Genomic DNA, 27287 nt, shown 5'->3' on the forward strand with positions numbered 1-27287 from the left:
AAAAAAGCCAACTTATCAAAATCATTTATATAAACATGGGAAATTTTAAAGTTTATAAATACTTATTAAAGGTTTAAAACACAATAATGAAACTTGTAATCTCAAAGGTAACATTGTAAATTTATTAGACCGACTATGCAATAGTTTTTGTAATACTTCGTTCGGAAACATGATAAAAGGGTATAACGATAATAACATCCATCCTATGAGGTTACAGACTTACACATAAATATATATATATATATATTTAGCAACATGAAAAACAAAAGGAACGAAGTGCAGTGGCAATGACTTACGACTAAACGAGAGTATGCGTGGAGGGGCAAGGCGAGACGGCTAGTTAGAGGAGCTACGGTGGCGCGACTGGAGTGCGACGGAGGTGTCGTCGAGCTGGGTTGAGCACGAGAGAAAGAAAGGGAGAGGTGAGCGAGAGAGAGATACACATGGTGAGGGAAATGAGGGAGACACAGAGAGAAAACAGAGGAACCCACCAGAAATGGCGTGAGCTTACGGGGGAACTTGAGGCCACTTGCGGACGACTGGGGTCACCTGGGGCAGCGTCCAACGGTGGAGGCTTGTCCTCCGGCGACTACTGCTGTCAACGGCGTCCTACGCAGCTGCGTGGGTAGTGGCTTAAGGGCAATGAGTATTTGAGACAAGGGTACTCTGTTTTTGAACACCGAAACAGAGGTACTTGTGATTTCGTGTGGATTGTGCATGGTGGTGATCTGAGGGAGAAGTAGTGACAAGGTTGGCTTGGCTTCGGGGTGGCGAGGTTCCTGCATGTAACAGAGGCTGTGGGCTGTAGGGAAACCGTGAGGGTGCAACTATGAAGTTAACTTTGGAATATATATAAGGGAAACAGAAAATAAAACCCTAGAGAAATCAGGAAAGAGAGACGTGCATTCAACAAAAATAACACGTGCGTGGCGTGCATGGCATGGAGACTAAAGGGATTTTCTCGTCTTGTGTTTTGGATGGGGTTTTTTTTTTTTTTTTTCTTAAAAAAAACTTGGATCTCGATTAACCTCTAATATATATATATATATATAATAACTGTCCTACTAATTTCAGTCTAATAAAAACTTCACCTAATCCAACGTATTTAAAGATTTAAACCTACTCGGCAAAATCCCAGAAATGATTTAATATCCATCAAAAATAATATAAAAAAATTTGAGCTCATAGTCTAATCCAACAATAATTGCAAATTTCAAGTGGACTTTGTCATAAAAATTTCGAACGCGAAATCCTTGCTTGGCCCGGGTGTTACATTCTCCCCCCCTTAAAAAAAGTTTCGTCTTCGAAATTTGCTAGTACCAAAAGCAAGGCCTAAATATTTATCCGCTACAACGATTGCATGCCTACCCCATTCATTAATCATAATGTCGAACCTAATTAATATTCCAAAATTGTCGAACCCAATATTCAAACTTCTAACCCTCCAATATTGTCGATCATATTCTCCCATATTTTCCCTAGCCATTCACGATCTCGCACACTACCATTTCAAGTCTAAAATATAACCCTCAATAATACAATTAAAAACCTAAAATAACCTTGAGCTCTCCACATAACCCTTGAACCTTATACAAATAATGACATAAACTCTCAAACTATAATATCACCAAAACCACGCTTCCGCTGCGTACTCTAACAACTTGTAGTCATAAACACATTGTAACTCACTCATGAAGCTCTAGAATTAGCTAAACCCCACATTTACCCAATCCACATATTTTTAAGTCACCAGAGTCAAATTCAAAAAAATTATACCAATATGATTGTAGCCTCTAAAACATCAATATCACAAATCTAAGCCTCAAGTTTCTATCCAAAACTATTTCCAAGAAGTTAACTGAAGTCTAAACCTTAAATCTCCTCAAAAACATTTTTAAAGTATGTACTATCTCTAAACCTCAAACCTCCAAATATTTAGTCCATAAAATCTGAAGAATCTCAAATCTCCAAAGTTTTGAACTCATTCTAGGGAAAGAAAACAAAATATGTTAAAAACAAAATATAAATACCCGCTAAAATATTTAAAAACAAGTAAAATATTTAAAAACAAGTAAATAAATCAATGAAATCTTAAACTTGTTTTAACCATTCCTAGCCATATCTTTAACCAACTCATATAATCCTTCCTACCATCTATAATTGTAAACCCGACATTGCTCTAAACTGTCTGACATCTTAGAATCTAAACTTCAAAATCTAAACCATAAATATTATCTCTTATATTCCATAAATTTAGCTTGTCCGACCTAAAAATCCCAAAACATCAAAATCTCAAAACTCAATCATAAAGTCTTACAAAATCTAAAACCTTAAATATCCACATAATCTTCCTTATAGTCCTCAAGTTCCTATACTGAAATTTTTACATCCTATGAACCCACAGAAATCTAAACCTCCAAGGTTTATAGTATGCAGAATTCAAACCTGGCTCTGATAACAACTGTAATGCTCCGTTCCCAGAGGTCCGGAGAGTTAGCTCTTAATACTTAAAATTAACTTAAATAACACAACTATAAACTCCAGAAAAATCCCATAAAATATTAATACACTTAATCAAACAAAAAATCTAAGTTCCTCCATGGCGACAATAAAGAAATTCCCAATAACATAAATTAGAAATTCTCCAAAAACTCGAAAACATCCTCAACTCATCAAATCAAATACCCGAAAAATAAATCAGCTTACTAACTACGACTCTCAAATAAGCATTTGTACCCTCAGGCACTTATTCCACTACGATCATCACACGTTGCTAAACTTTCTACTCTTGCTCCCCAGCTCAACCATCAAAATTATCTGAAAAATATATGGAGATAAGGGGTGAGTTATCAACAACTCAGTAAGCAGAGAACATATACTAGTGTATAAACATGAGCATTTATAGAAATTAGAATGCAGAACAAAACATTTTCATTCTAAGAGTGCGGAAGCAGAACATGTTATCAAAATATCAGAGCGAAGATTTAGAAATAATTTCATTCAAAATATTCTTTGGCATAGCATAAATGATGATCATCATCAACATCATAACATCATATCAGAACAGAGGCCATGTATAACCCCCGTGATAGGGTTGTGCATCTGCAGATAGCCAAGCAGAACATAAAACACTCTGTCACCAAGGTGTGCACTCAAAACAGAGACCACTACTATAACTCGTGGCAGGGCCGCATCCACTATTATTACTCGTGGTTGGGCCGTATCCACTATTATAACCCGTGGTTGGGCCGTATCCACTATTGTAACCCGTGGTTGGGCCGTATGCCACTCCACTATTATCACCCGTGGCAGGGCCGTAACTGAATAGAACGGAAACAGAATCAAATTCAGAATCAGAGAGTCATGCCAAAGGTTTTCAGAAATCACATCTTATCCAAACAAAGTACTGAACAAAAAATCTTCGAAACAGAACAAAATCATATCACAACATAATTTATGCACAACTTTCATATTTGCTCTCATTTTCAAAGTTTAGAAACAGAATGTCAAAAATAAGCTCATGTCTACACCAGTCATGGCAGAAAATACTTTCTTCTTAAACAGAATCTCATGAGTAATGTAGAACAAATAACTGAGGTAGTTCAAATTTCTTTTCATAACAAAACATGCATATTTTTCAAAACGGACCTCAGTTCATTTTATTTAATGCAAAGTCTAGCATAGGAATCCCGCTTACCTGGACTTTTTAGCTTTTCAAAATTTTCCTCAAAATGTCGAACAATTAACAATCGTCACCTATCAAATAATCAAGTAATTCCCTCAAATTTCCAATCAACCACTTATTTCGATATTTAATGCTAAACTTCTAAAATAACATACTTAATTCCTCAAAACCTAAAATTTCCTATTATTCCTAAAATACCAACATCATTTTCTTACTCATCAATATCCAACATAATAAAACCGATTAAAACATTAAATTCCAACTTATTTACAATAGAGATCTTACTAAAATTTATAAAACTAAAATAGCGTAACTATATCGAAATCATTATAAGTAGATGATCATACTTTTGTTTAAAATAAAATAAAAACAATATTCTTTTAAAAGGATTTAAAATAAGATTTTGTACTTTCCAATCACTTCAAGAATTCATCAGTATTTTCATAAAAATATATTCCGTTAAAAAATCTGTCTCTTAAAAAAAGCCAACTTATCAAAATCATTTATATAAACATGGGAAATTTTAAAGTTTATAAATACTTATTAAAGGTTTAAAACACAATAATGAAACTTGTAATCTCAAAGGTAACAATGTAAATTTATTAGACCGACTATGCAATAGTTTTTGTAATACTTCGTTCGGAAACATGATAAAAGGGTATAACGATAATAACATCCATCCTATGAGGTTACAGACTTACACATAAATATATATATATATATATATATATATATATATATATTTAGCAACATGAAAAACAAAAGGAACGAAGTGCAGTGGCAATGACTTACGACTAAACGAGAGTATGCGTGGAGGGGCAAGGCGAGACGGCTAGTTAGAGGAGCTACGGTGGCGCGACTGGAGTGCGACGGAGGTGTCGTCGAGCTGGGTTGAGCACGAGAGAAAGAAAGGGAGAGGTGAGCGAGAGAGAGAGACACACGGTGAGGGAAATGAGGGAGACACAGAGAGAAAACAGAGGAACCCACCAGAAATGGCGTGAGCTTACGGGGGAACTTGAGGCCACGTGCGGCGGACTGGGGTCACCCGGGGCAGCGTCCAACGGTGGAGGCTTGTCCTCTGGCGACTACTGCTGTCAACGGCGTCCTACGCAGCTGCGTGGGTAGTGGCTTAAGGGCAGTGAGTATTTGAGACAAGGGTACTCTGTTTTTGAACACCGAAACAGAGGTACTTCTGATTTCGTGTGGGCTGTGCATGGTGGTGATCTGAGGGAGAAGCAGTGACGAGGTTGGCTTGGCTTCGGGGTGGCGAGGTTGCTGGATGTAACAGAGGCTGTGGGCTGCAGGGAAACCGTGAGGGTGCAACTATGAAGTTAACTTTGGAATATATATAAGGGAAACAGAAAATAAAACCCTAGAGAAATCAGGAAAGAGAGACGTGCATTCAACAAAAATAACACGTGCGTGGAGTGCATGGCATGGAGACTAAATGCAATAATTTACTTAGTCAAAATACACATAAATACGTGGTATCACACTCGAGTTGCTCCCCTTGTGTAGAGATGATGTCTCATCCATCCATCTTGACCCGTTCATATTAAATGATCATTCAATTCAAGTAAGTGAGGAGGAAGAAGAAGAAAAAGAGTCAGAAGATGAAGACGAATTAGAATTCGAGCAGGAGGTGGATAAGTAGGACAAAGAAGAGGTGCATGATGATGATGAAGATGTTATTGAGGGAGATTCTGAAACAAGCATGGAAAATACATCTGAAGATGAAGAATAAAAGTATAAAATATTTTATTCACATAAGTGACTATAAAATATTTTGAATTTTCATAATTTCTTCTAATTAATTTTCTTTCAAATAATTAATTATTTTAAAGGATGCCGCCAAAACGACAATGAAGAAATATGCTTCTGCCAAGTCCAAATCTCGAACCCATTGAATACTCCCCACTCGAGGAATCCGCTTCTGAAGATCATGTTAACACGTAAGAGAACAACAGCCAGTCGACACCTACCAGTAAGGAAATATTGTCGTTGATAATTAATTATATAGTTAATACTTTTGTCTCAATAACTATATAATTATAATTATACTATTATCATGTAGTTGATGTATTTGCACGTCGCGGTCGTGGCAATACACGTGGCATCTCTCTTGAGAAAAATAGAAGGTACGGAAAACACGAGATCACCATTCCTGATAATTCTATTGGAGGAGTGGATGATAGTGCAGCCACGCTTTCCTCCTATATTGGCACAGTAGTTCGAGCTAATGCTCCATTTTATGTGCGCTCATAGTGAGATGTTCTAAATGAGATTAAGGAGCACATTGCAAGTCGTGTGCTGGTGAGTTTACTTTGAGAGTACATTTTTTTCATTTAGATTAGTATATCATATTTTTTACCTGATTCACTTATTAAGATGAATTTGACCTCGACTTTGGCCGTAGCGAGGATTTGAGAACCGTGAATGAGTAGATGGCTACACTATTCCGACGTCACAAGGGACGATGTCATGATCAATTCAAGAAGTTTGAGATGTTGGAAGAGACTGCGGAGTCTCCTTTCTTGCAGATGAAGTTAGATGATTGGAGAAAGTATTGTGATATTTTCGCATTTCTAGATTATTATGTATTTTACATTTATATCTTTTAATTATTTACATTCATATTCGTACTATATATTATATGTATACATATTACAATTAACATTCTTAATATATTTTGTAGCACTTGAGTTCTACATATGCACATAATAGATCCGCTCTGACTGTCCACTATTATGCCGGTTCAAGGTCATTTTCACCATCTTGTTGAAAAAATGGTAATTAAAAAATTATATAACTCATTTATTTTTCTGATATTCTTTTACTTAAGTACTAACGTTATCTTTTTAAAATTGCTAATGTCGCTTTGTTAGAAACCTGATAATCTTGAAAAAAAATTTCTCATTCATGTTTATGTTACTGCTCACACTAATGAGCATAGTGAGTGGATGGATCCGGTCGCTGTAGATAATTATGTAATCAATGTTAATTTTGTAAAATAAAGTATGTAACATGTGAATAATTTATTTTTTATTTCTATTTCTTTTAATACGTTACTTATTAACGATCATTACCTTTCAAATTGCAGGAAAAAATGATAGAGATGCAGTCAGCTTCTGGGGAATCCTCTCCTTGTGACATAGACATATTCATGCAAGTGCTCGGGCTGCAATCTAGTATGGCAAGAGGTTTGGGACGATCTATCAAGTATAGATATCCATCCTCTTCAACCTCATCGACTTCACAAATTAATAATCTTACCAAAGATTTAGAAACTGCACGGCGTGAGAATGAGTATATGAGGTCAAGATACCAAGAGTTAGAGTCTCTCTTAGAACTACAGTCTTATTTAGAGACTAACAGAGAGACCAGGAGGAAAGAATATACAGTGAAGTCCAATAGCAAATGCAACGGGAGATGATGGTGCAAATGGAGCGTGTTATATTGTTGCAACAGAATCACGGTGGGCGAGAAAAAAAAAAAGAAATAAATTTTATCAAGGTATATAACTAGTTTTAATATCTAATTTTAAAATTTTATAAGACATTATTAGTTGTTAATTGATGGTATGTAATATGATACAATTGGTATATTTTTAAAATTTATGAAATTAGTATTTGTGATTTGTACGTTCAAATGTAAATTAAAAACGTTCGAATGTTGGTTCACATTCGAACAACGTTTGAACGTGAACACATAAAATTGTATAGTAACATTCGTACGTAGGCCTCTATGTTCGAACGTACTGACCCTCAAACGAACAAAATATTCGAATGATTAAACGATTAATGTTTGAACAAACCTCCGAATGTACCACATACATTCGAATGCTCCTTTATTTACATTCGAAATAACGTCTGAACGTTAAATCCATTACGTTTGAACATTGGTATGTTAACGTTCGAATAGAAATTTGAACGTTTATTGTAGTTAACGTTCGGACGCATAAACGTTCGAACGTAAATATGATACGTTCGAACTATAATCAGCGAACGTCAACTTCTGTCATTCGAACGCCAATCGGTCGGGTTGCCGTTCAAACGTTCAATTGGACGTCTGAATGTTACTTTCTGTGACAGATCTCAATTGTCACAAAAAAATAGAACGTTCAATCAAACAGAACACCTCCAACCGTCAGTTAAAATAATTTTAGTGACAGTTCAACAGTGCACCATCACCAATTATTTTTTATGATGCACATTAGGTGAGGTCATGGTGACGGTTTGAAACCGTCACCATATATCTTTAGTGACATTTTGGAAATTTTTTGTGACGGTTTCTTCTGTCACAAAAGGCATATTGTGTTGTAGTGTTCGTTCATCTAACTTAACGGAATACACATGCATGGCGGTATGTAAGAGTACTGCCATGTGAAAAGTGTAGTAAATTTTTCTATAGAAACGAACTTGGTAATGATTTTACAAATCACATAGGTGCTATAAAAAGTTGAATAGAAATCACAGGGACCAATTTAACTTTAGAGCAAACCACGTATAAGATGTATAATTTGGTATTAACCCTTAATCTTAAAGAGTATTTTCTAAAATTCTTTAGTCATTAGTCTTTTACTTTCATGCGTTAGTACTCATGTAATCTTGAGTGTTTATTGGGACAATATTCATGTAATTTTGAGTGTTTATTGGGACAATATTCATGTAATTCTGAGTATTGTGGGACCGGCCAATTGAACATGTTCCATTATGATCATATGAGCTTCCTACAATTTCATTTCACAACCCCACTTAATTTATTTTCCAATTCAACCCTATCCCTATTGTTTTTTCAAGTCTTTAGCTCGTCATCAGTAGTCACATTAAAAGCCATGTTTATGATCTTAGCCAAATTATAAGTCTGAGAATACTCTCTTGTAAAAGTTTGCGTGGTCCAACCCAATCGATTTCTTTATTGATATAATTAATGCTTTTATATATCAATGGTTTCCATGCACCCAATTTAGGTTGATCTTCCTTCTATTTCTTGCATTACTTGAAGGGATTGTTCAGGATAATTGAGTCATTTTCCATTTAGTTCTCGATCTAACCACATAAATTATTTTGTGCAGGGGATTGGAGAGAAAAACAATCATGTGAAGGGAAATGTTATTTTTTTCATATAACTCTAAAATGGGAAATGTTAGGGAGTCCGTTTTGGGCTCCTGTTGATTTTGACGGCTTTTTATTTTTTATTTTTTTTACTTGATGATTAAGAAAATATTGTTTAATCATATTGTGAATTTTTTTCTTTTTTTAAAAATATTTAAAAGTGTTAAAAAATAATGTGAAAAAAAAAACAAAAAATTTTAAAATTTTTTTTTCACATCATTTTTTTAACAATTTCATATATATATATTTTTAAAAATTCACAATATTATTAAAAAAAAAACTAAAAAAAAAAAAGACGGGAGCCCAAAACGGGCTCCCTAGCATTTTTCCTCTAAAATTAAGCCAGCCATAAAAATTTATTATTTTGTAAAGCATGTTCATTTAGTTTAACAAGTTCATGTCCATGGTCTGGAAACCGCCTAAAGGCTCAAGGCAGGATTGGAAGGGTTGGGCGGAATGCTTTGTTCATTTCTGAATTGAAATTGGAGGGATCAATGCTTGTTTCCGCACACATCAACCTATCCAGATTGCTCTTGAAATACTTACTCCCAAACACTCGTGCATTGTCAATAAGGATTATACGATTATTGCTTGAACTGGCAATACCGATATCAAGATCTCTATAGTTGAGAAAAGCCTCCCTTGGAGACTTTGATACGTATGGTGTCATCTCCTTGTACAGGGTTCTTGAAAATCTTAGGTAATGGTTCACGGTCTCTGTTCCTTCTTACACCCACAGCACGAAATGTTGTATCTTGAATATGTTTCTAGCCCTATGCGGAAATGGAGTCTCTGATTCCGAAATCTCACTCATTCTTCCTCCAGAAGGATTCCATTGCATCCTTTTCCCCTATTTCAATCAATAACTTCAATATGGATTCTAAACCAGTCTTTGGAATTGATTCCATCGCATAATCAGACTTGCTTTTGAAGAAGAAATCTACCTTGATGGCCAGAGTAAAGCACCCGTGGGAGTTCCGATGGGGAAATCTGCCCAAAAAAGAGTTGACTCAATCCACGTCATTTCACTGCTGTCACCTTGCTGCAATCTTAGTTCGAGAAACGTCACATTCATCAAAGGGATAAGGCTTTCAGATTTTCCCAAAAAGTGTCCAATGAAAGAAACTTGCACCGTCTTCTTGCCTTCCCGACTTCCATTCACTGCTTGTGGCATTGCCCTTATGAAGAGGTCTTTTGGTAGTTTATCTGCAACCTGCTGCCAACGATAAACATCTGTTACATTCTGTTCCAATGTCCTTTTAACGTTGAACACTATCACTATGGACGGAACTCGTACCAACTTTATTGTCCACGAAAGAATGACTCCAAAGCTTGCTCCACCACCTCCTCTAATGGCCCAAAACACATCCTCTCCCATGGATCTTCTATCAAGGATCGATCCACTGACAGTGACTATTTGCGCATTGATTATATGATTCACAGAGAGTGTAAGACCCAGCCCACTATCAGGCCCAGGTCCGTGAAACATCTCCAGATTTAACGTTGCGCAGTGTCACGTCCACCTTCCATTTTCATGCATGCCGTTCATCCCTCTTCCCTCTAGGTTTTTACCCTTTACTTCTTATAGCTTATATAGATGTTATGCATCCTTGACCTAGTTTCAGTGCCGCTAATATCTCTTCATGCTCTCAACTTGTCTGAGTCTCCGCCTCTCACTATGAACCGTAGCCAGACCGCATCGCACGCACCAGTCATCACTCCCCCGTAAACACCAAACCGTGGAGCTCAGTTAGCAACCAGTGAACTGCCGCCACCAAGCCGATCCACGTACTACAGTCCCACCAAACGAAGCCCATGTCGGTACCTCAGTCACTCGGAGTTCATCCCCTAGCCGTGCGCCACCGTCTCTCCGAGTTCCACGTCCGGTTTCTCAGCTGCAGATTAAGACTCCCTCCCCTGTTTTAACACCAAGAAATAGAGCAGATTTCCTCCATCCGTGTGCCACCAACCTGCCAACCCACGCCGCCAGCCATCGTTGCACCTCCCTCAATCTGCCGCACGCCACCTCGACCTCTCGATAAGCCACCAACCTCCCTCGCTACATCTCTCATTTTCGGCTTTGCTCTCTCTGCCTCTCGCTCGCTCACCTCGCCCTCTCTTCTTCACTCGTGCTCAGCCCAGCTCGACGGCATCTCTGCCGCACTCCTGCTCTTCAGCCCCACCCCCAAGGTCTTGCCAGCCAGCCCTGTCGCACCGTACTCCTCCACGCTTGCCTCGGTCTCCTTGGAGTAAGTCCCTGTCACCGCAAGTCCGTGTGTTTTGTTCCTTTATATATAACCTAATAGTTGAGTGTTATTACCAGTTTACCCTTAGTGTATGTTCCAGATTCCTATTTTCGAATGAGAGGTCTATTTGAGTTTATGTTAAAAGGGTTTTTTTGTTTTAAGCCTCATGAAATATTGTATTTGTGTAGATGATATTTTTAATAATATTGTTAACTAAAAAAAAAAGTAAACCCATTTTTAAGAGAGGAGTTTTTCACGACGTATTTTATAATATTTTATTTTTAGGTAGTTAAAGTATCCTATCAATTTGTAATACATTCTTGGTATTTTGGATATTTTAATATTAGTATTTATTGAGTTCCGTAATTATCATAATACTTTTTCGATTAAATCTTGTTCAGTACGAATTCGATTAAGTGGATACCGATAGTTTTGGGAAATGATGCCATTTTGAGGGTATGAGGATTTGAGGTTTGAGGAATTTAAAATAGGTTATTCTAACATTTTAGGTTTAGATATTGAAGTATGTGATCGACTAAAAATTTACAGAAATTACGTGATTATTTTATAGGTCGATTAATATTTTTGTTCGACACTTTTGAGGAAAATTTTCTAAAGCTAAGAAATCCATGTAAGCGGGGTTCCTATACTAGATTTGCATAAAAAGAAATGAACTGAGATTGGTTTGTAAAAAAATGAACATATTGTTTAAAAAAAAAAAAGTGAAAAACAATCTCAATATACATTTTGCATTCATTCATGAGATACGTATGAAAGAGAAAATAAATGTTTTGACATGAAATGTGTAGACATGAGCAATATTTGACATGTTTCTGAAATATGCAAAAGAGCGAATATGATATCATTGAGATTTGTATGCATGTGATATGAAATGATTTGGGTCTGTTTTTTATCAAATGGAAATGATATGAATATGTTTCGCACGTGTTTTGATGTGATATGGATATGATAAAACTTTGGCATACTTATCTGTTCTGAATCTGATTCTGAATATGGTTATGATATGATGATACTGGTTCACGTGATACGATTGGTATCAGCATGATATGATATGATATGAGTGCACCCACTTTGGAAACAAAGTGGTCTTTTTACGTGTTCTTTCCTATGTGCACACTCGGGACTCCGAGATTGCAAAATGGGAAGTTCACTACATGATACTGCCTGGTTTGGCCACCGAGGATAGCACAACCCTACCGCAGGGGTTAAACATGGTATATTACATGATACGATACAATATGACAAAATAAGATGAAGATGTACAGTTATGTTATGCCAAAGTGGTTTTCCTTTTAATATGAAAATGTTTTATGAGTATGAAAAGATTTAATAGTCGCTCTGATTTTTCTGATAACACGTTTTGAGATGCGCATATGAGAATAAAATGTTTTATTTCTGCATACCAAACTTTCTAAAAATGGCTCATGTTTACATACTAGTATATATTCTCTACTTACTGAGTTGTGGATAACTCACCCCCTTATCTTCTTATATTTTCATATGACATTGATTGCCTAGCTGGGGGTCAGGATTAGAAATTGGAGCTTGTCTAGATATGGATAGAATATGAAGTTCCATTATTAGTAGAAGGGTATAACTTGAGTAATTGAAGTATTTTGAGTTGTTTGGACCTACTGAGATTTAAAGATGTATTGTTCTGTTTCGTTGAGATTATTGGAAAATTGTGGACCCCTTTGATTTATGTTATTTTGTAATGATGACTTATGGAGTTTGTCTTGTGGTTATTTGGATAATATGAGATTGTGTGCTATTTATGAAATCATTGGGGTTTAAGGTGCTTGGAGAGACAGGTTGGTAAGTGACATGTAGTAATTATACGACCCTTCCGGGTACGGGGCGTTACAGAGAGGCCATACTTTCGCATCAAGGTTCCATATCCACCTCCAGAAAAATGTCCACCTGTGGCTACACCAGGACAGAGAAAGCATGGACTTTACTTTTCTCGGCGATTTTGTAATAGAGCTCGCCAAGAGTAGCGCCGACCTGAACCCATGCAGTCTCGGATGCTATATCAATGTCTAGACCACAAAAATTGAACATGTCAAGGACTAGAAATGGATTATTTGATACATATGAAAGACCATCATCGTCATGGCCACCGCTTCGAATCCTGATTTCCAAGCCATAACGTTATTCACAAATAATAGTTGCTTGGATGTGAGAAATATGTTTGGCAACTATAATAGCAAGGGGTTTTGGGGCTGCAGATGTCAAAAACCTACAATTTTTTATATAAGAGTTCAAAATTGAGAGAAAATATGCATTGTTGGGGGAGTAGATGGCCTGGGAGACTGGGTGGAATGGTGAAGAATTATTTGGAAGGCATCGGAAAAACATGTGTAGATTAACTTGTTTTGAATTCGCACATGAAATTGAGAACAAAATGGTTGCAAGTATGATTGCAATTGAAGGTGGCTGCGGGCATGAGGTCTTCATTGTGCTAAATAATTTGTTGTTTTGAGCTCTTGTTTCTATAATGCTGCGCTATATTTATAAGATCGATATGAGAGTACTACTGATCATGTCTAGGATATAAACGCTATACTTGTAAATTTTCAATTAATGCAGGCCATTTGGTTTGGCAAGGAAATTGACCATTAATTAATGTCCTAAAACTCTAACGAAATAATGATTTTATTTTTCTAGGTGGACTCTGAGGCAAACATGACTAGGAAAGCTTCCATTTTTCATTCCACTAAAAATTATCCACGTCTCAAAATGCTCAAATTAACATAAAATAATAAATCTATTGAATTGGGCTCTCCAATAATTACTTGTATCATTTGGCACTTATTCATCTACGATCATCTAGTCTTAATCATGCTTCATACTCTTGACTTCTAGCAGAACCATCAAAATTATCAGAAAATATTATAGAGATAAATGGTGAGTTATCAACAACTTAGCAAGCAAAGAATACATACTAGTATGTAAACATAAGCATTTATAGAGTTTAGAATGCAAAACAAAACATTTTTAGCTTCAGAGTGTAGAATCAGAACATGTTACCAAAAATATCAGAGCGAAAATTCAAACCTATTCTTATTCAAAAGTCTTTTGGCATAACATAACTGAAACATCAAATCAGAATGGAATTCCAAGTTTAACCACATGGTAGGGTTGTGCGAACCCCAGCAGCCAACCGAGTAGAAATAGAATGTGAGATCTTCCCCTTATTCATTCTTGGAGCCTTGAGTGTGCATACAAGAAAGATTATGCAGAAAACCACTTTACTTTTAATGTGGGTGCACCGGAAACAAAAAAGTTAGTACCAACCCGAATAGAGGCCATAGTTTTACACTCGCGATGAGGTCAGAACAAAACACAAACAGAATGTCATGCCAGAGGTATTTAGAGATCATATCATATCAAAGTATAGAATATTTCCATAACACAACAGAATCAGATCATCGTCATATAATTATGCACAAATTTTCATATATGCTCACTTTGCATAGTTCAGAAACAAAATTCCATAAATAGTCCATGTCTACACCAGTCATAATAGAAAATATTTTTCCTCTTCTTAAACAGATTTCATGAGTAATGTAGATAAAATGATTGAGGTTGTTTTCATATTTTTATTTTCATAACAAAACATGCATATTTTTTCAAAATCAACCCGAACCCATTTCTTTTTATACAAAGTCTAGCATAGGAACCCCGCTTATCTCGAATTTTAATTTTTCTAAATTTTTTACACGACCATGTCGAAGAAATATCAATCGTCAGCTATATGAATTACTAAATATTACTAGATTTCTAAAAATACTTTATAAAATTTTCCATTTACTTAGATACATACTACATAAATAGCTTTAATATTTATTTAGTTTTATACAGAATTTAAGAGTAATGCTACATACAATCATAGAGTGAGCAAGTGTCGTGCAGTCACTATGAAAAAGTGTGGGGCCAATATTAAAAAATTAATTTTATTTTCATGTGGGTTTCGTATTTATTTATTTTTTAAAGTGATTGCACGACGCTTGTACACTCACGACTGCAACTATTATTTCTCAAATAATTATATCAATTTAACGTAACCAACGGAACTCATTTGGTAAGATAGACTTAAATCAGATTTAAAGTGTTTAAAATTAAAATCAAAATCTTACTAATAGCAACAGAACTTTTGTTGTAAAATTTAATACTTAAATTCGTAAGTATTTGCTGTAAAATATGAGTTTTTGGGCTAATAAAAGTAAGACTAAGCCCAACTTAAGTACCAACTATAAAACACAACTTGCAACGTAAGGTGTAGCCCAAAATAAAATAAGTTCAACGTAAAATCACTTCTTGACATCCTGTTATTGATTTTCATGTTAAGGGCAAATATATAATTTGGATCTGTAAATGTTTTCTTTCCGAACGCTAGTGAGACATAGACTCACCAAAGAAGGGACCGTGCAATGGGCTCACCGTGAGGAAAGCATCGAGCGGCAATCAGGTGACTGGGAGCGGCGGAAGAGCACTAGGATAGGGATAGAGAACAGTCACTCACGGTGGGGAGAGAGAGAGAGAGAGAGACGTGAGAGGGAGAAATGGAGAAGAGGCAGTGGACTTATAGAGCGGAAAAACGGAAGATCTAGAGGGGAGTGCAGTGATCGGCTGCACTTCTTGTGTTGGTGGAGGTGACGTGGAGGGGGTGGCGACGTCACTGGGCTTCACCATGCCGTGGCTGGTAGCTGAGATGTCCGTGTGGAAGGGTTGTGGATGGCTTGGGGTGTTCTGTTTTGGTGTAGGGGAAACAGGGGCTTTCGGTGGTTTTACAGAGGGTGGGTAGTGGTTTGCAGGGGGGGTCTCACAGTGTTTGTGTGGTGGTGTAGGGCAGAGGTTTAAGCTGTGGAACTGGCAGCTTCTGTCGTGCAGGGAATATCTTGGCCCATTAGGTTTCCGTTCAGGGCTATTGTGCTATGCGATGGATGCTGCGTGTGGGCTGGTGGTGCAAGGGCAGCTTTGTGGAGGAGTTTTGGCTATGGTTTATCCCACGGTGGTGCATCAGCAAGGTGTTATGAGGCCCACAAATTGGGCTTGGGTTGAAGGGCAGAAGGACTTCGGTGGATAACTTATGAGTGAGCCCAGGACCATTTGAAGGGATGGTGCGTTTTGGGGGAAGGCGACACAATAGCTACGAATCAGAGGAATAATTGATCAGAGCCATGTGCTTGTGTCTACAGTTTGTTGTTTTAGTATTTTACTATTTTGTCCTTTTCAGTTTATTGGTCCACTTGTAAGCAAGAGATTGGCATGGGTACTTACCTGCGGGTGGGAGGTTTAGAAAAGGAAAATTACAGTTCTCATTTTCGGTATCTGGAAGAATATTGATCAAGTTGCTTTTTGTTTTCATGGAGGTTGTGTATTCCTCGAAAATACTCAGTTTATCATAATATCATTTACATACATTTCTCTATCATCCATTCTAGTATTTCACTTCTTTAGTAATTTCATATCAAGTTTATTACAATTGGTATCTAGAGACACCGGTCCTTCATGGCTGATAACACCAAATCCAAACATGCCCACGAGGAGAGGATGCAAGCCCACGAGGAACGATTTCAAACCCAGGAGGAAAAGATGCATCCTATGCGAGAAGATATCACCCAGCTGACGGAAATGGTCCACACCATTGTTACCCAAACAGCTGCCCAAGTGGTCCACTGTGACCTGCACCATGACAGAGAGAACAATGTTTATCGAAGAGATAGCCAATGAGGGGTCAAACTAGAATTTCCTTACTGTGATGGCAGCAACCCAACGGGTTGGATTTTCAGAGCTTCCCATTATTTTGATTATTACCAAATACCACATGCACAGAAGATGTTAATGGCTTCTTACTACATGGAAGGAGATGCTCTAATTTGGTACCAAGATGCTGTGGAAACTGTTTAGTTTAACAGCTGGGAAACCTTTACTAGGGCCTTGTTGTTACGCTTTGGACCATCAGCCTATGATGATCCAAGGGAGGCACTTACTCGTCTCAAACAAGTCACTACTGTTGTCCAATATAAAGCCCAGTTTGAAGCTCTTTCGAACAAGATTAGAGGTCTGCCAGAAGCACACAAGCTCAGTTGTTTCTGAAGTGGACTGAGAGATGACATCCGCCTGCCAGTAAGGATGTTCAACCCACTGAATCTTATTGCTGCCTTTGGGTTAGCAAAAATCCAGGAGGAATACTTAAACAGTTCCAAGAAATCTGTGAGAGGGTGGATGGAGAAATCCATGGGATCCTCATGCTCGAGTCCTACCATGGGGCCTCACTCAGGTCCCTCACAAGGGCAGAGGCAGCAAGGAAAGAAATTATTGAGGTCATCTAGACATATTTCCTCAACGCTAATGGATAAGAAGAGGAAAAAGGGACAGTGCTACCATTGTGACGAAAAAATGGAACCCCTCACATGCTTGCAAATCTCCAAGACTTTATGTTATCCAAGCATTGGATGATGACTCGGAAGATAAGGAAGAGGAAGTGTTCTTTGATTCTCAAGACATGAAGACGGCTCACAAGGGGACAAAGCAGACAAGAAAATGGAGATTTCCTTGAATGCTATAACAGGAGCCCCAAATCCCAAAACCATGAGATTATGTGGCTCCATTGGAGGGGAAAGAGTGGTGATCTTACTAGATTCAGGAAGTATGCACAACTTCCTGGATCCGTCCATTGCTAAGAAGGCTAAACTCTTGGTGCACCCAACAAAGAAGCTAAAAGTCAGTATAGCAAATGGGGATATAGTGACCAGAGAAGGATTTTGCCAGAATGCCTCCATTAAAATGCAAGGTACTCAATTCAACATTCATTTTTATTTGTTAACACTTTGGGGGTGTGATGCAGTGTTGGGTATAAACTGGTTGGAGACATTGGATACTATTACTTAGAATTTTTCTAAATTGCTCATGGAGTTCCAATGGGAAGGGAAGAAGGTAGAATTAAAGGGATTGAAGCTGGGTAGACCCTCAATTGAGGAAGGGGAGAAGGTGAAATTTAATATGAGTCATGGATCCAAAGGTATACTAATACAATTAAAGGCTATGGAGTTGTTGCCCAAGCTGAATATTCACTCTCAACTAACTATGGATGTTAGGGTGAATCAGTTGTTACAATAGTTTAAGGGTATTTTTGAGGAACTAGTGAGTCTACCACCAGTGAGATCACAAGACCACAAAATTATTCTAAAGGTAGGAACTCCTCCAATTTCTACAAGACCTTATAGATACCCCTTTTACCAAAAAACTGAGATTGAAAAATTGGTTACCGAATTGTTAAAGTCTGGAATGGTTATACCAAGCTCAAGTCATTTTTCCTCCCCAGTACTTTTGGTACGTAAAGCAGATGGAAATTGGTGCCTATGTGTGGATTATAGGGCCCTCAACCAAGAAACTATTAAATATAAATTTCTCATCCCAGTCATTGATGAATTGCTTGATGAAATCCATGGTTCAGTTATATTTTCTAAAATGGACTTGAGGTCCGGGTACCATCAACTCCGTGTGACCCCTGAGGATGTTCCCAAAATTGCCTTTCGTACCCACGAAGGCCATTACGAGCTTTTGATGATGCCATTTGGGCTCACCAATGCACCCTCAACAATCCAAGGGTTAATGAATGAAATTTTTAAACCTTTTTTAAGAAGGTTTGTGCTGGTTTTTTTTTTTATGATATACTCGTGTATAGTCAATGCCTAGAGGATCACTTGAGTCATCTCGGACAAGCGTTGGAGGTACTAGCAAAAAACCAGCTTTATGCCAAGCTGTCAAAATGTACCTTTGGAGTCCATGAGGTGGAGTACTTGGGACACGTGGTGTCAGGAGAAGGGGTCAAGACAAATCCGAGCAAGGTGGCATCCATGCTAGAGTGGCCAATTCCTAGAACCCTAAAGGCCTTAAGGGGTTTTCTTGGATTCACTAGGTATTACAGAAAATTCATAAGAAACTACGGGCTTATAGCAACACCCCTAACAGCCCTTCTAAAGAAAAATGCCTTTACTTGGACTCATGAAACCACTATGGCTTTCCAACAGCTTAAACAAGCAGTGTCCCAGCCCCCAGTTCTAAGGCTTCCAGATTTTACAAAAAAAGTCACAGTAGAATGTGATGCTAGTGGTGGTGGCATTGGGGCAGTTCTCATGCAAGGGGGACAACCCATGTTTTTTTTTTTCAGCAAGGCCTTGAAGGGAAAGGCATTAGCATTATCCACTTATGAACGCGAGCTACTTGCACTAGTGACTGCAGTGCAAAAGTGGGGCCTTACTTATTGGGCCAGGCTTTTGTGATCAAAACCGACCAACAAGCCTTGAAATTTCTGCTTGAGCAGAAAGTGGGTACCGCAGCACAACAGAAGTGGGTCACCAAGCTAATGGGCTACAATTTTACAATTGAATTCAAGAAAGGGAAGGAGAACAAAGTGGCAGATGCCCTTTCAAGAAGGAATGAAGATTCTGAGGAAGAGGGTGCACTATTGGCTATTATTTCTTTTCCTACGGCTGAGTGGATAACTGAACTCAAGCACAATTACAGTACTAACCCTGAACTACTGGACTTCTTACGAAAGTTTCAGTCTAATCAGGATCTGCCTAAAGGGTACTCGGTACAGCAGGGGTTGCTGCTTAAGAAGCGAAGATTTGTCATTAATCCTGACTCTGGGTTCAAGGAGAGGGTCTTACAATATATACACAACAATCCATCAGCAGGTCACTCTAGGTTTTTAAAGACCAATCAACATGCCAAGAGGGATTTTTTTGGCATGGGATGAAGAAGGATATCAAAAATCTAGTCAAATGTTGTGACATATGCCAGGCTAACAAAAATGAAAACATTCTACTTGCAGGCGTTTTACAGCCCCTTCTTATCCCTGAACAGGCTTGGCAAGAAATTTTTATAGATTTTGTGGAGGGTCTTCCATCCTCCAAGGGGGCTAACGTGATATTACTGGTTATTGACAAACTCACATAGTATGGCCACTTCATGAGTCTGTCATACCCATATATTTCCAATGAGGTTGTACAAATCTATTTAAAGGAGGTGTTCAAATTGCATGGCTTTCCTAAAGCCATAGTGTCCGACAGAGACCCTACATTCTTGAGTAGCTTTTGGAGAGCCTTATTCACACTACAAGGAACATCCCTAAACTATAGCTCAGCTTACCATCCACAGAGTGATGGTCAAACCGAAGCCTTGAACAAGGCTGTGGAGGGATATTTAAGGTGCTACGTGGGGGCTAAGCCTAGATAGTGGGTGCAGTGGCTATCTCTTGCAGAGTGGTGGTATAATACATCCTACCACACCTCTGCAAAGATGTCTCCTTTTGAGGCTTTATATGGTTATCAACCTCCCAAACTAACAACATACGTACCAGGAACTACATCTAACGGCACAGCAGACAAACTTCTAAGAACAAGGGAGTAGATCAGGCAAATTTTGAAAGAAAACCTTTCGTTTGCCCAACAAAAAATGAAAAAGTTTGCAGATTTGCGAAGAACAGAGAGAGAATTCGAGGTAGGGCAGTGGGTTTACCTTCGCTTGTAGCCTTACCGCCAAAAGTCTGTGGCGGCAAGGCACAATCCCAAACTCTCCCCCAGGTTTTACGGCCCTTTTAGGGTGGCGTAGTACCTGGGGAAGGTGGCTTACCGTTTGGAGCTACCGTCGGAGTCAAGGATCCACCTCGTCTTGCACGTATCCTTCCTCAAACGGAAGCTCGGGGCCCAAGTTCAACCGCTACCATCACTTCCGCCTGTCAACGGGGAAGGAGAAGTCCTACCTGAGCCAGAGGCAGTGTTGGATCGCCGCTGTGTGCCGCCGTGGGAATAGGCCTCGCACGGAGGTGCTCGTGAAGTGGGTAGGAGCTTTAGTCAAGGATAGCAGCTGGGAAGTTCTCTCGAAGCTTCAAGAGACTTATCCCTACCTTGTGGGCCAGGTTCTTTGAGAGGGGGGACTTGTTATGAGGCCCACAAATTGGGCTTGGGTTGAAGGGCAGAAGGACTTCGGTGGATAACTTACGAGTGAGCACAGGACCATTTGAAGGAACGGTGAGTTTTGGAGGAAGGCAACACAGTAGCTGCGAATCAGAGGAATAATTGATCAAAGCCATGTGCTTGTGTCTACAGTTTGTTATTTTAGTATTTTAATATTTTGTCCTTTTTAGTTTATTGGTCCACTTGTAAGCCAGAGATTGGCATGGGTAGTTACCTGCGGGAGGGAGGTTTAGAAAAGGAAAATTACCATTCTCAGTTTTGGTATCTGGAAGAATATTGATCAAGTTGCTTTTTGTTTTCATGGAGGTTGTGTATTCCTCGAAAATACTCAGTTTATCATAATATCATTTACAAACATTTCTCTATCATCCATTCTAGTATTTCACTTCTTTAGTAATTTCATATCAAGTTCATTACACAAGGTGGCACAGCTTGGCTACGGCTGTGCAAGGAGGCGTGGAGTAGCCGTTTAACGTGGGTTGCTGCGGCAAAGGGGTTTGAGTCAATGATAACATGGGCTGGCGGCTCGTGGAGGTGCAGTAGGCTAGGCCTTGTGCAGTGCCTGGCGGCAGCTACGTGGAGGAGGTGTATTGAAGACACAACCGCGGCAACCCTGTTGTGAAGCGTAGCGGGGGTGGAGATGTGCACGGCGTGGAAACAGGCTTTGGAAAGTGTCGATTGTGATCTAATTTGGTTCTTATCTGCTCTATTTTTTTTTCTTTTCTTTTTTTTTTTTTTTGCCGATTTGAAAGTATTTGGATCCACTTCTTGGATAGAGTATGAAATTAACAAATGGGCAAGGTTGGGCCCGTCAGAATAGTTCAAAAATCTCTTTGGCTTGTTTGTAATTTTTTTTTTAATGGGTTGAGTATATAATAGATACTAGTCAGTCCCAACTCGACTTTTAGAATTATCCAACTCTTCCCATAAATATTAAATACCAATGGGCCTCAACTCAATTTCTAAAGATAATACAACTTGTTTAATAAATGTTTCAGGCAAATTTCCACTTATAAAAATTTTAACCTAATTATCTAGTCCAATAAAATCTATATTCTCCCAAAATAAATTTTTGGACCCATTACCTTTTCCAAAATTACTCATTAAATCTCAAGTGGGCTTTACGTACATATTAACCTAAAAAAAGAAGTTTTAGAACATGGGCTTCATGTTGGGCCCAAGTGGTACAAATTAATTAGGCTTAATAAAATCGTGAGTAATGCATATGCCTAAGCAATACAAAAGTCTCACATTACTTAAGTGTGAAACTTGTATTGTCTTTGCCTCCTATAAAAAGGCTACACTAGACTACATTACAACTTACACAAAGTATTTAATAAAAATTATACTTAATATATATTACTATATTTATACATAATAAAAATAATAAAAAATATTTATAAATGTGTAAAAATATCTGTATGTATGTATGTAAAATAAATATAAATAGGGGGTACTAGGGCAAAACTGCCGTTGCCGCCATTGGTATTTTGCCCTGCGAGGCAATGTTGCCTGCCCCACCATGCGGGGGTGGGGCTAACAAGGGCGGGGTAGCAAGGTGCAGGGCCCTGCTACCTACCCCTAGAATACATTACTAATCATAGTCTTCAAATAAGTTTCAATCCAGCCATTTCGGTTGGAATTTTTCATTCCAATGTAATATCTAGTATACTACACCTGCTCATTCCATTTTGTTCTAAATTTCTGCTCATTTCGATCATTATGGCTAGAAATGGCATTTGAGGTCCTATTTCATTCCAGACTATTTTAATGCTAGTTTTATAATCTTCTTTAGTTTTGATGGTTTTTTTGTAAATTTTAAATTAACTTAGATGGTATTTAATTAATTCCAAAATGTATTAATATAATTTTAATTTTTTTTTGTAACTTTAAAAATGTCTACTCATTCTCTTTTTTAATTTTTTTTATAATTTATTTGTCCTTTTATTTTATTTTCCTTTGTATTTTTGTGCTTCAACGCAAGTTTATGATTTTTTTAATATTATCTTTTGACATTAATTTTTCTAATTTTTTAATGTTATCAACGTATATATCATTTTATACATCGACAATTCTTCAGTATATACACACACATACATGGTGCACACTTACATATATTTGTATATATATTGATCTATCAGTTATCAGTTTATATATACATATAAATATACATATATATATAATAAATATACATATATATATTGAATAGATTTTTCCATACGTACCCGTTATAATGATCTCAACTTATTCTAATAAAATGCTTAGTTCTGTTGGAATATTGGAATATTTAATGTGGCTTAGAGTTTTATTACCTCGTTTCAAATGGTCATGACAACCAAACCTAAATAAAGGTGTAGGATTAATTGAACGTACCGGCCATGCACCTGTACAAATCTACACATGCCAAAAGCTTTCTTTGACTTGTTACCATAAATTTAAAGTAAGAGCAAGCTAGGATAGTAATGTATTTTCCTTCTTTTATATTTTTCTTTTGAATTACATATATATCCAATTAGTTCTACAAATTATAGATAAGTAATGATATACTTTCTATATACAGTCTTATTTTAAAATGAAGTATTTAGTAAAGTGATATTATTTTTATAAGATATTTTATAAAAATATCTATTATTTAAAATATATTTGTTTAAAAGATTATAAAAAAAAAATGTTATCTATCCATCATTTTTCATTGTAGATTAACATACTGCTTTAATATTGTCTACAAACTGTTCACTGTCAATTGTCACTATTCAAGCACTATTCACATATTGTTTATTTAAGTGGATATTTTTAAAATTTAAAAATAAAAACTAATGTACGGTACAGACTCATCAAATATTTAGAAATGAAATATCGTACTGTAACCAAATCGAGCCTTAAATTTCCAATACTGATCAAATTGAAACTTTTACTATTAGAAATAACTTTTATAAATTATACATAGATAAATCTAGCACAAATTTTTATAAAAAAAGTAAATCTTATTTTAAAACAAATACAAAAAGAATTATTTTTTATTAGTAAAATCTAGTTCTTAACCAAACATTTGTATCAAATTTGTCTATTTGAAACTAATATGGCTATTCTTTAAATTACTCGTCAACAACATCCGGTAGCTATTCCATACGTACATATATTTGGAACAGTTTCAATTTCTATTTTCACAACAGATCATCAGCTTTCTTTTTATTTTTAACGAAGAACAATAATATATTCCATTTTTCAGGAAATATATTTTCTGGCAATCAAACAGCTATAGTACACACAAGATGAAATACTTTAAGCGCTGAAGTGCTTGCTAGCTAGGCACCAATACTGTGTGTATATACACACTAGCGTCCGTTCGGTAGAGTAGGGATACTTTGTTCATTCCTAAAGAAGTTACCAGGATCAACCTCAGTCTTGATTTTCACCAATCTCTTGAAATTACCCTTGAAATATTTGATTCCATAAACTTTTCCTTCCGAGTAACTGTCCTTTCCGTTGTGGTTGATACCCAGGTCAAGATCAATGTAGTTGTAAAAGGCCTCTCTTGGATTCTTGGACACATATGGAGTCATGTAACTATAAAGCTTTCTTGTCAAATTTATATAGTAATAATCTGTCAACTCTTGCCCTGCCTGATTCCAGTTTACTGCATACTGAATCTTTGCCAGATTCCCAGCTCGATGTGGGAATGGAGATTCCTCGGCCGGAATCTCAGCCATCCTTCCACCATAAGGATTGAATGTCAGATTTACGTACTGCAGCTCAATCAATCTCTTCCAAATCACCTCCAACCCATCCGTGGAAATTGGCTTCTTCACATAGTCTGATTTCCTCTTGAAGTAGTTCAGAGAAGGAGGTTTTCGGTTGAGCAAAACATCGTTTGTTGTCCCGAGATGGATGTTGGACCAGAAAAGCACAGATTGAACCCAGCTGGTTTCGGTGCAATCTGATTTTTTCAATCCCAATTCAGGGAAGCACTTTTTCATGACTGAGAGAAGTTTGTCAGAGTCTCCAAGGAACAAGGAAAGGAATGTAGCTCTTCCAGTCTTCTGGCCATCAGTTTCATTTACCACGTGCAGGATAAGCCTGATGAAAAGGTTGTGATCCAGCTTATCTGCAACATGTTGCCACCGATACACGATGTCTATTGCATTTTGGTCCAAGGTCTTCGTGACCTGGAAAACAGTCACTGTTTCCGGAACACGAACGATTTTGATTTTGTAAGAAACAACCACTCCAAAGCTGGCTCCTCCACCACCTGTAATGGCCCAAAACAGATCTTCTCCCATAGATTTTCTGTCAAGAAGTTCGCCCTTAACGTCGACAATCTGAGCGTCAATAATGTTATCCACTGACAGGCCGTACTTTCTCATCATATTACCATAACCTCCTCCGCTAAAATGCCCACCGACACCGACTGTGGGACCAACACCAGCAGGAAAGCCATGGGTTTTACTTTTCTCGTAGATTCTGTAGTAAACCTCGCCGAGAGTTGCACCGGTCTGGACCCAAGCGGTCTCACTTTCCATATCAATGTGAATCGAACGGAGATTAAACATGTCGAGGATAAAGAACGGGACCTCGGCAACATAAGAAACACCCTCATAGTCATGGCCTCCACTTCTGATCTTCATTTGCAGGTTGTGCCTGTGAGCACAAACCACGGCTGCTTGAATGTGGGACTCATGCAAAGCAGTGAGAATCAGATAAGGTTTTCGGGTTGTGGACGTGTTGAATCGGAGGTTCCGGATGTAAGATTGGAGAACAGAAGAGTAGGAGGCATTGCTGGGAGTATAGATAGCCGCAGAGATTGGATGAGAGGGCTGAGAGTGGCTCAAAAGGCAGTGAATAAATGAGCCAGAGGTGGCTGAAACGGAAGAAATCCATGAGATGGAGAGTAGGAGAACTGGGAGCCATGAAAGCATTGCAGCAGGCAGTAGTACTGATGTTCTGAGTTTTGGTAATCCTTGATTCTGCATTAGTAATTAAGAAGGGTTGGGTTTGTCCGTCGAATCCTTGGATTGGCAATATATATATGATCATGTGCGGCAAAGAAACTCCATAAAAAAAAAAAAAAATAGATATGAAGATCATGCAAGGCACATCGTAATTGACCTAGAATATTCAAAGATAAAGAAGTGGCGCCGATACGTGAGCTTGTGATATAGACATTCCAAATCATTCTTGTATATACGTACGTATATTGCCATTGAAACGTGCGTTTCTTCTGCATAATATTGAATTTCTAGATAATTGCAAATATAATATATCCAGAACTGTAATGTCTTAACTCCCAGCTTGAGTAAATTCATATAAGCAGTCTTCTCTCTCAACCGTCTGCTGAAGGGCGATTGGAAGGTGGAGTTTGTTAGTCTGTTTTTTCCCGCGTCAGTGGGAGGAAAAGTGTGGAGTCAGACTCACTACGGTGGGTTGCAGAGGAGAAATGGAGGAAATAGAGGAGATTTGGAGTCGACTAAGGCTTAATGAAGAAGAAAATACTCCTATTGAAGTAAATGCAGGGGAGGATGAGAGTATCAGGAGAAGGGGAGAAAGAAGCTTGGTGGGGAAAATATGTTCGTCGAGAAGGATCGGAAAAGAAATAGTAAAGGCAACAATGGAGAAGATATGGAGGGTGGGGAAACCTCTGGATTTTGAAGAGATTGGTTTCAATTGCTTTGCTATTACCCTAGCAAGTGCGAGAGACAAATCGAGAGTACTGGAGGGGTGCCCCTGGCTTTTTGATAATTTCCTGTTTGTGCTAAAGGTTTATGATGGGGAAACTCAAACTAACCTAATAGACTTTGATTCTGCAGAACTCTGGGTTCAAATGAATAATTTGCCTTTGGGATATATGAATAAATGGATGGGGGAGCAGATTGGGTCTTCGATTGGAAGGGTGAAAGAAATTGATGTTAATGATGATGGAATGGCATGGGGCCGTTATCTGAGAGTGAAGATTGAGTGTAATCTGAGGGCTCCTTTGGCCAGGGGAAGAACTGTCAATATTTCGAGAGGGAAGATTTGGGTGCCTTTTCAATATGAAAAGTTACCAAAGCTGTGTTTCACTTGTGGATGCATTGTTCACGGGAAAGATGGTTGTACTGGGAGAGGGGATGGGGAAAGAGCACAATATGGGACCTGGTTGAGAGCTAAGGTGGTGAATCGAAAACATTATGAGAAAAAGAGGAATATTAACCGAGAGGAAAAAAGTTCTGAGGAGGTAGAGGAAGAGAGGGTGGAT

The 27287-nt window shown here is 37.9% G+C and overlaps 1 protein-coding gene and 1 pseudogene across 1 annotated transcript; both read right to left on the reverse strand.

The window, feature by feature from the left end:
- Positions 1–9218: 9218 nt before the first annotated feature.
- Positions 9219–13523, reverse strand: LOC108995140 (annotated as a pseudogene).
- Positions 13524–24140: 10617 nt separating this feature from the next.
- LOC108995238 (berberine bridge enzyme-like 8) lies at positions 24141–26030 on the reverse strand. Its single transcript, XM_018970764.2, has one exon. It carries the CDS (start codon positions 26023–26025, stop codon positions 24391–24393), a length of 1635 nt encoding a protein of 544 aa, XP_018826309.1. The 5' UTR covers positions 26026–26030; the 3' UTR covers positions 24141–24390.
- Positions 26031–27287: the final 1257 nt, after the last annotated feature.

This window comes from Juglans regia, chromosome 3 (genome assembly GCF_001411555.2).
Source record: "Juglans regia cultivar Chandler chromosome 3, Walnut 2.0, whole genome shotgun sequence".
NCBI lineage: Eukaryota > Viridiplantae > Streptophyta > Magnoliopsida > Fagales > Juglandaceae > Juglans > Juglans regia.

Excerpts from the sequence above, each read along its gene's own strand:
- LOC108995238 (XM_018970764.2), bottom strand. The coding sequence starts at position 26,025 with ATGCAGAATCAAGGATTACCAAAACTCAGAACATCAGTACTACTGCCT.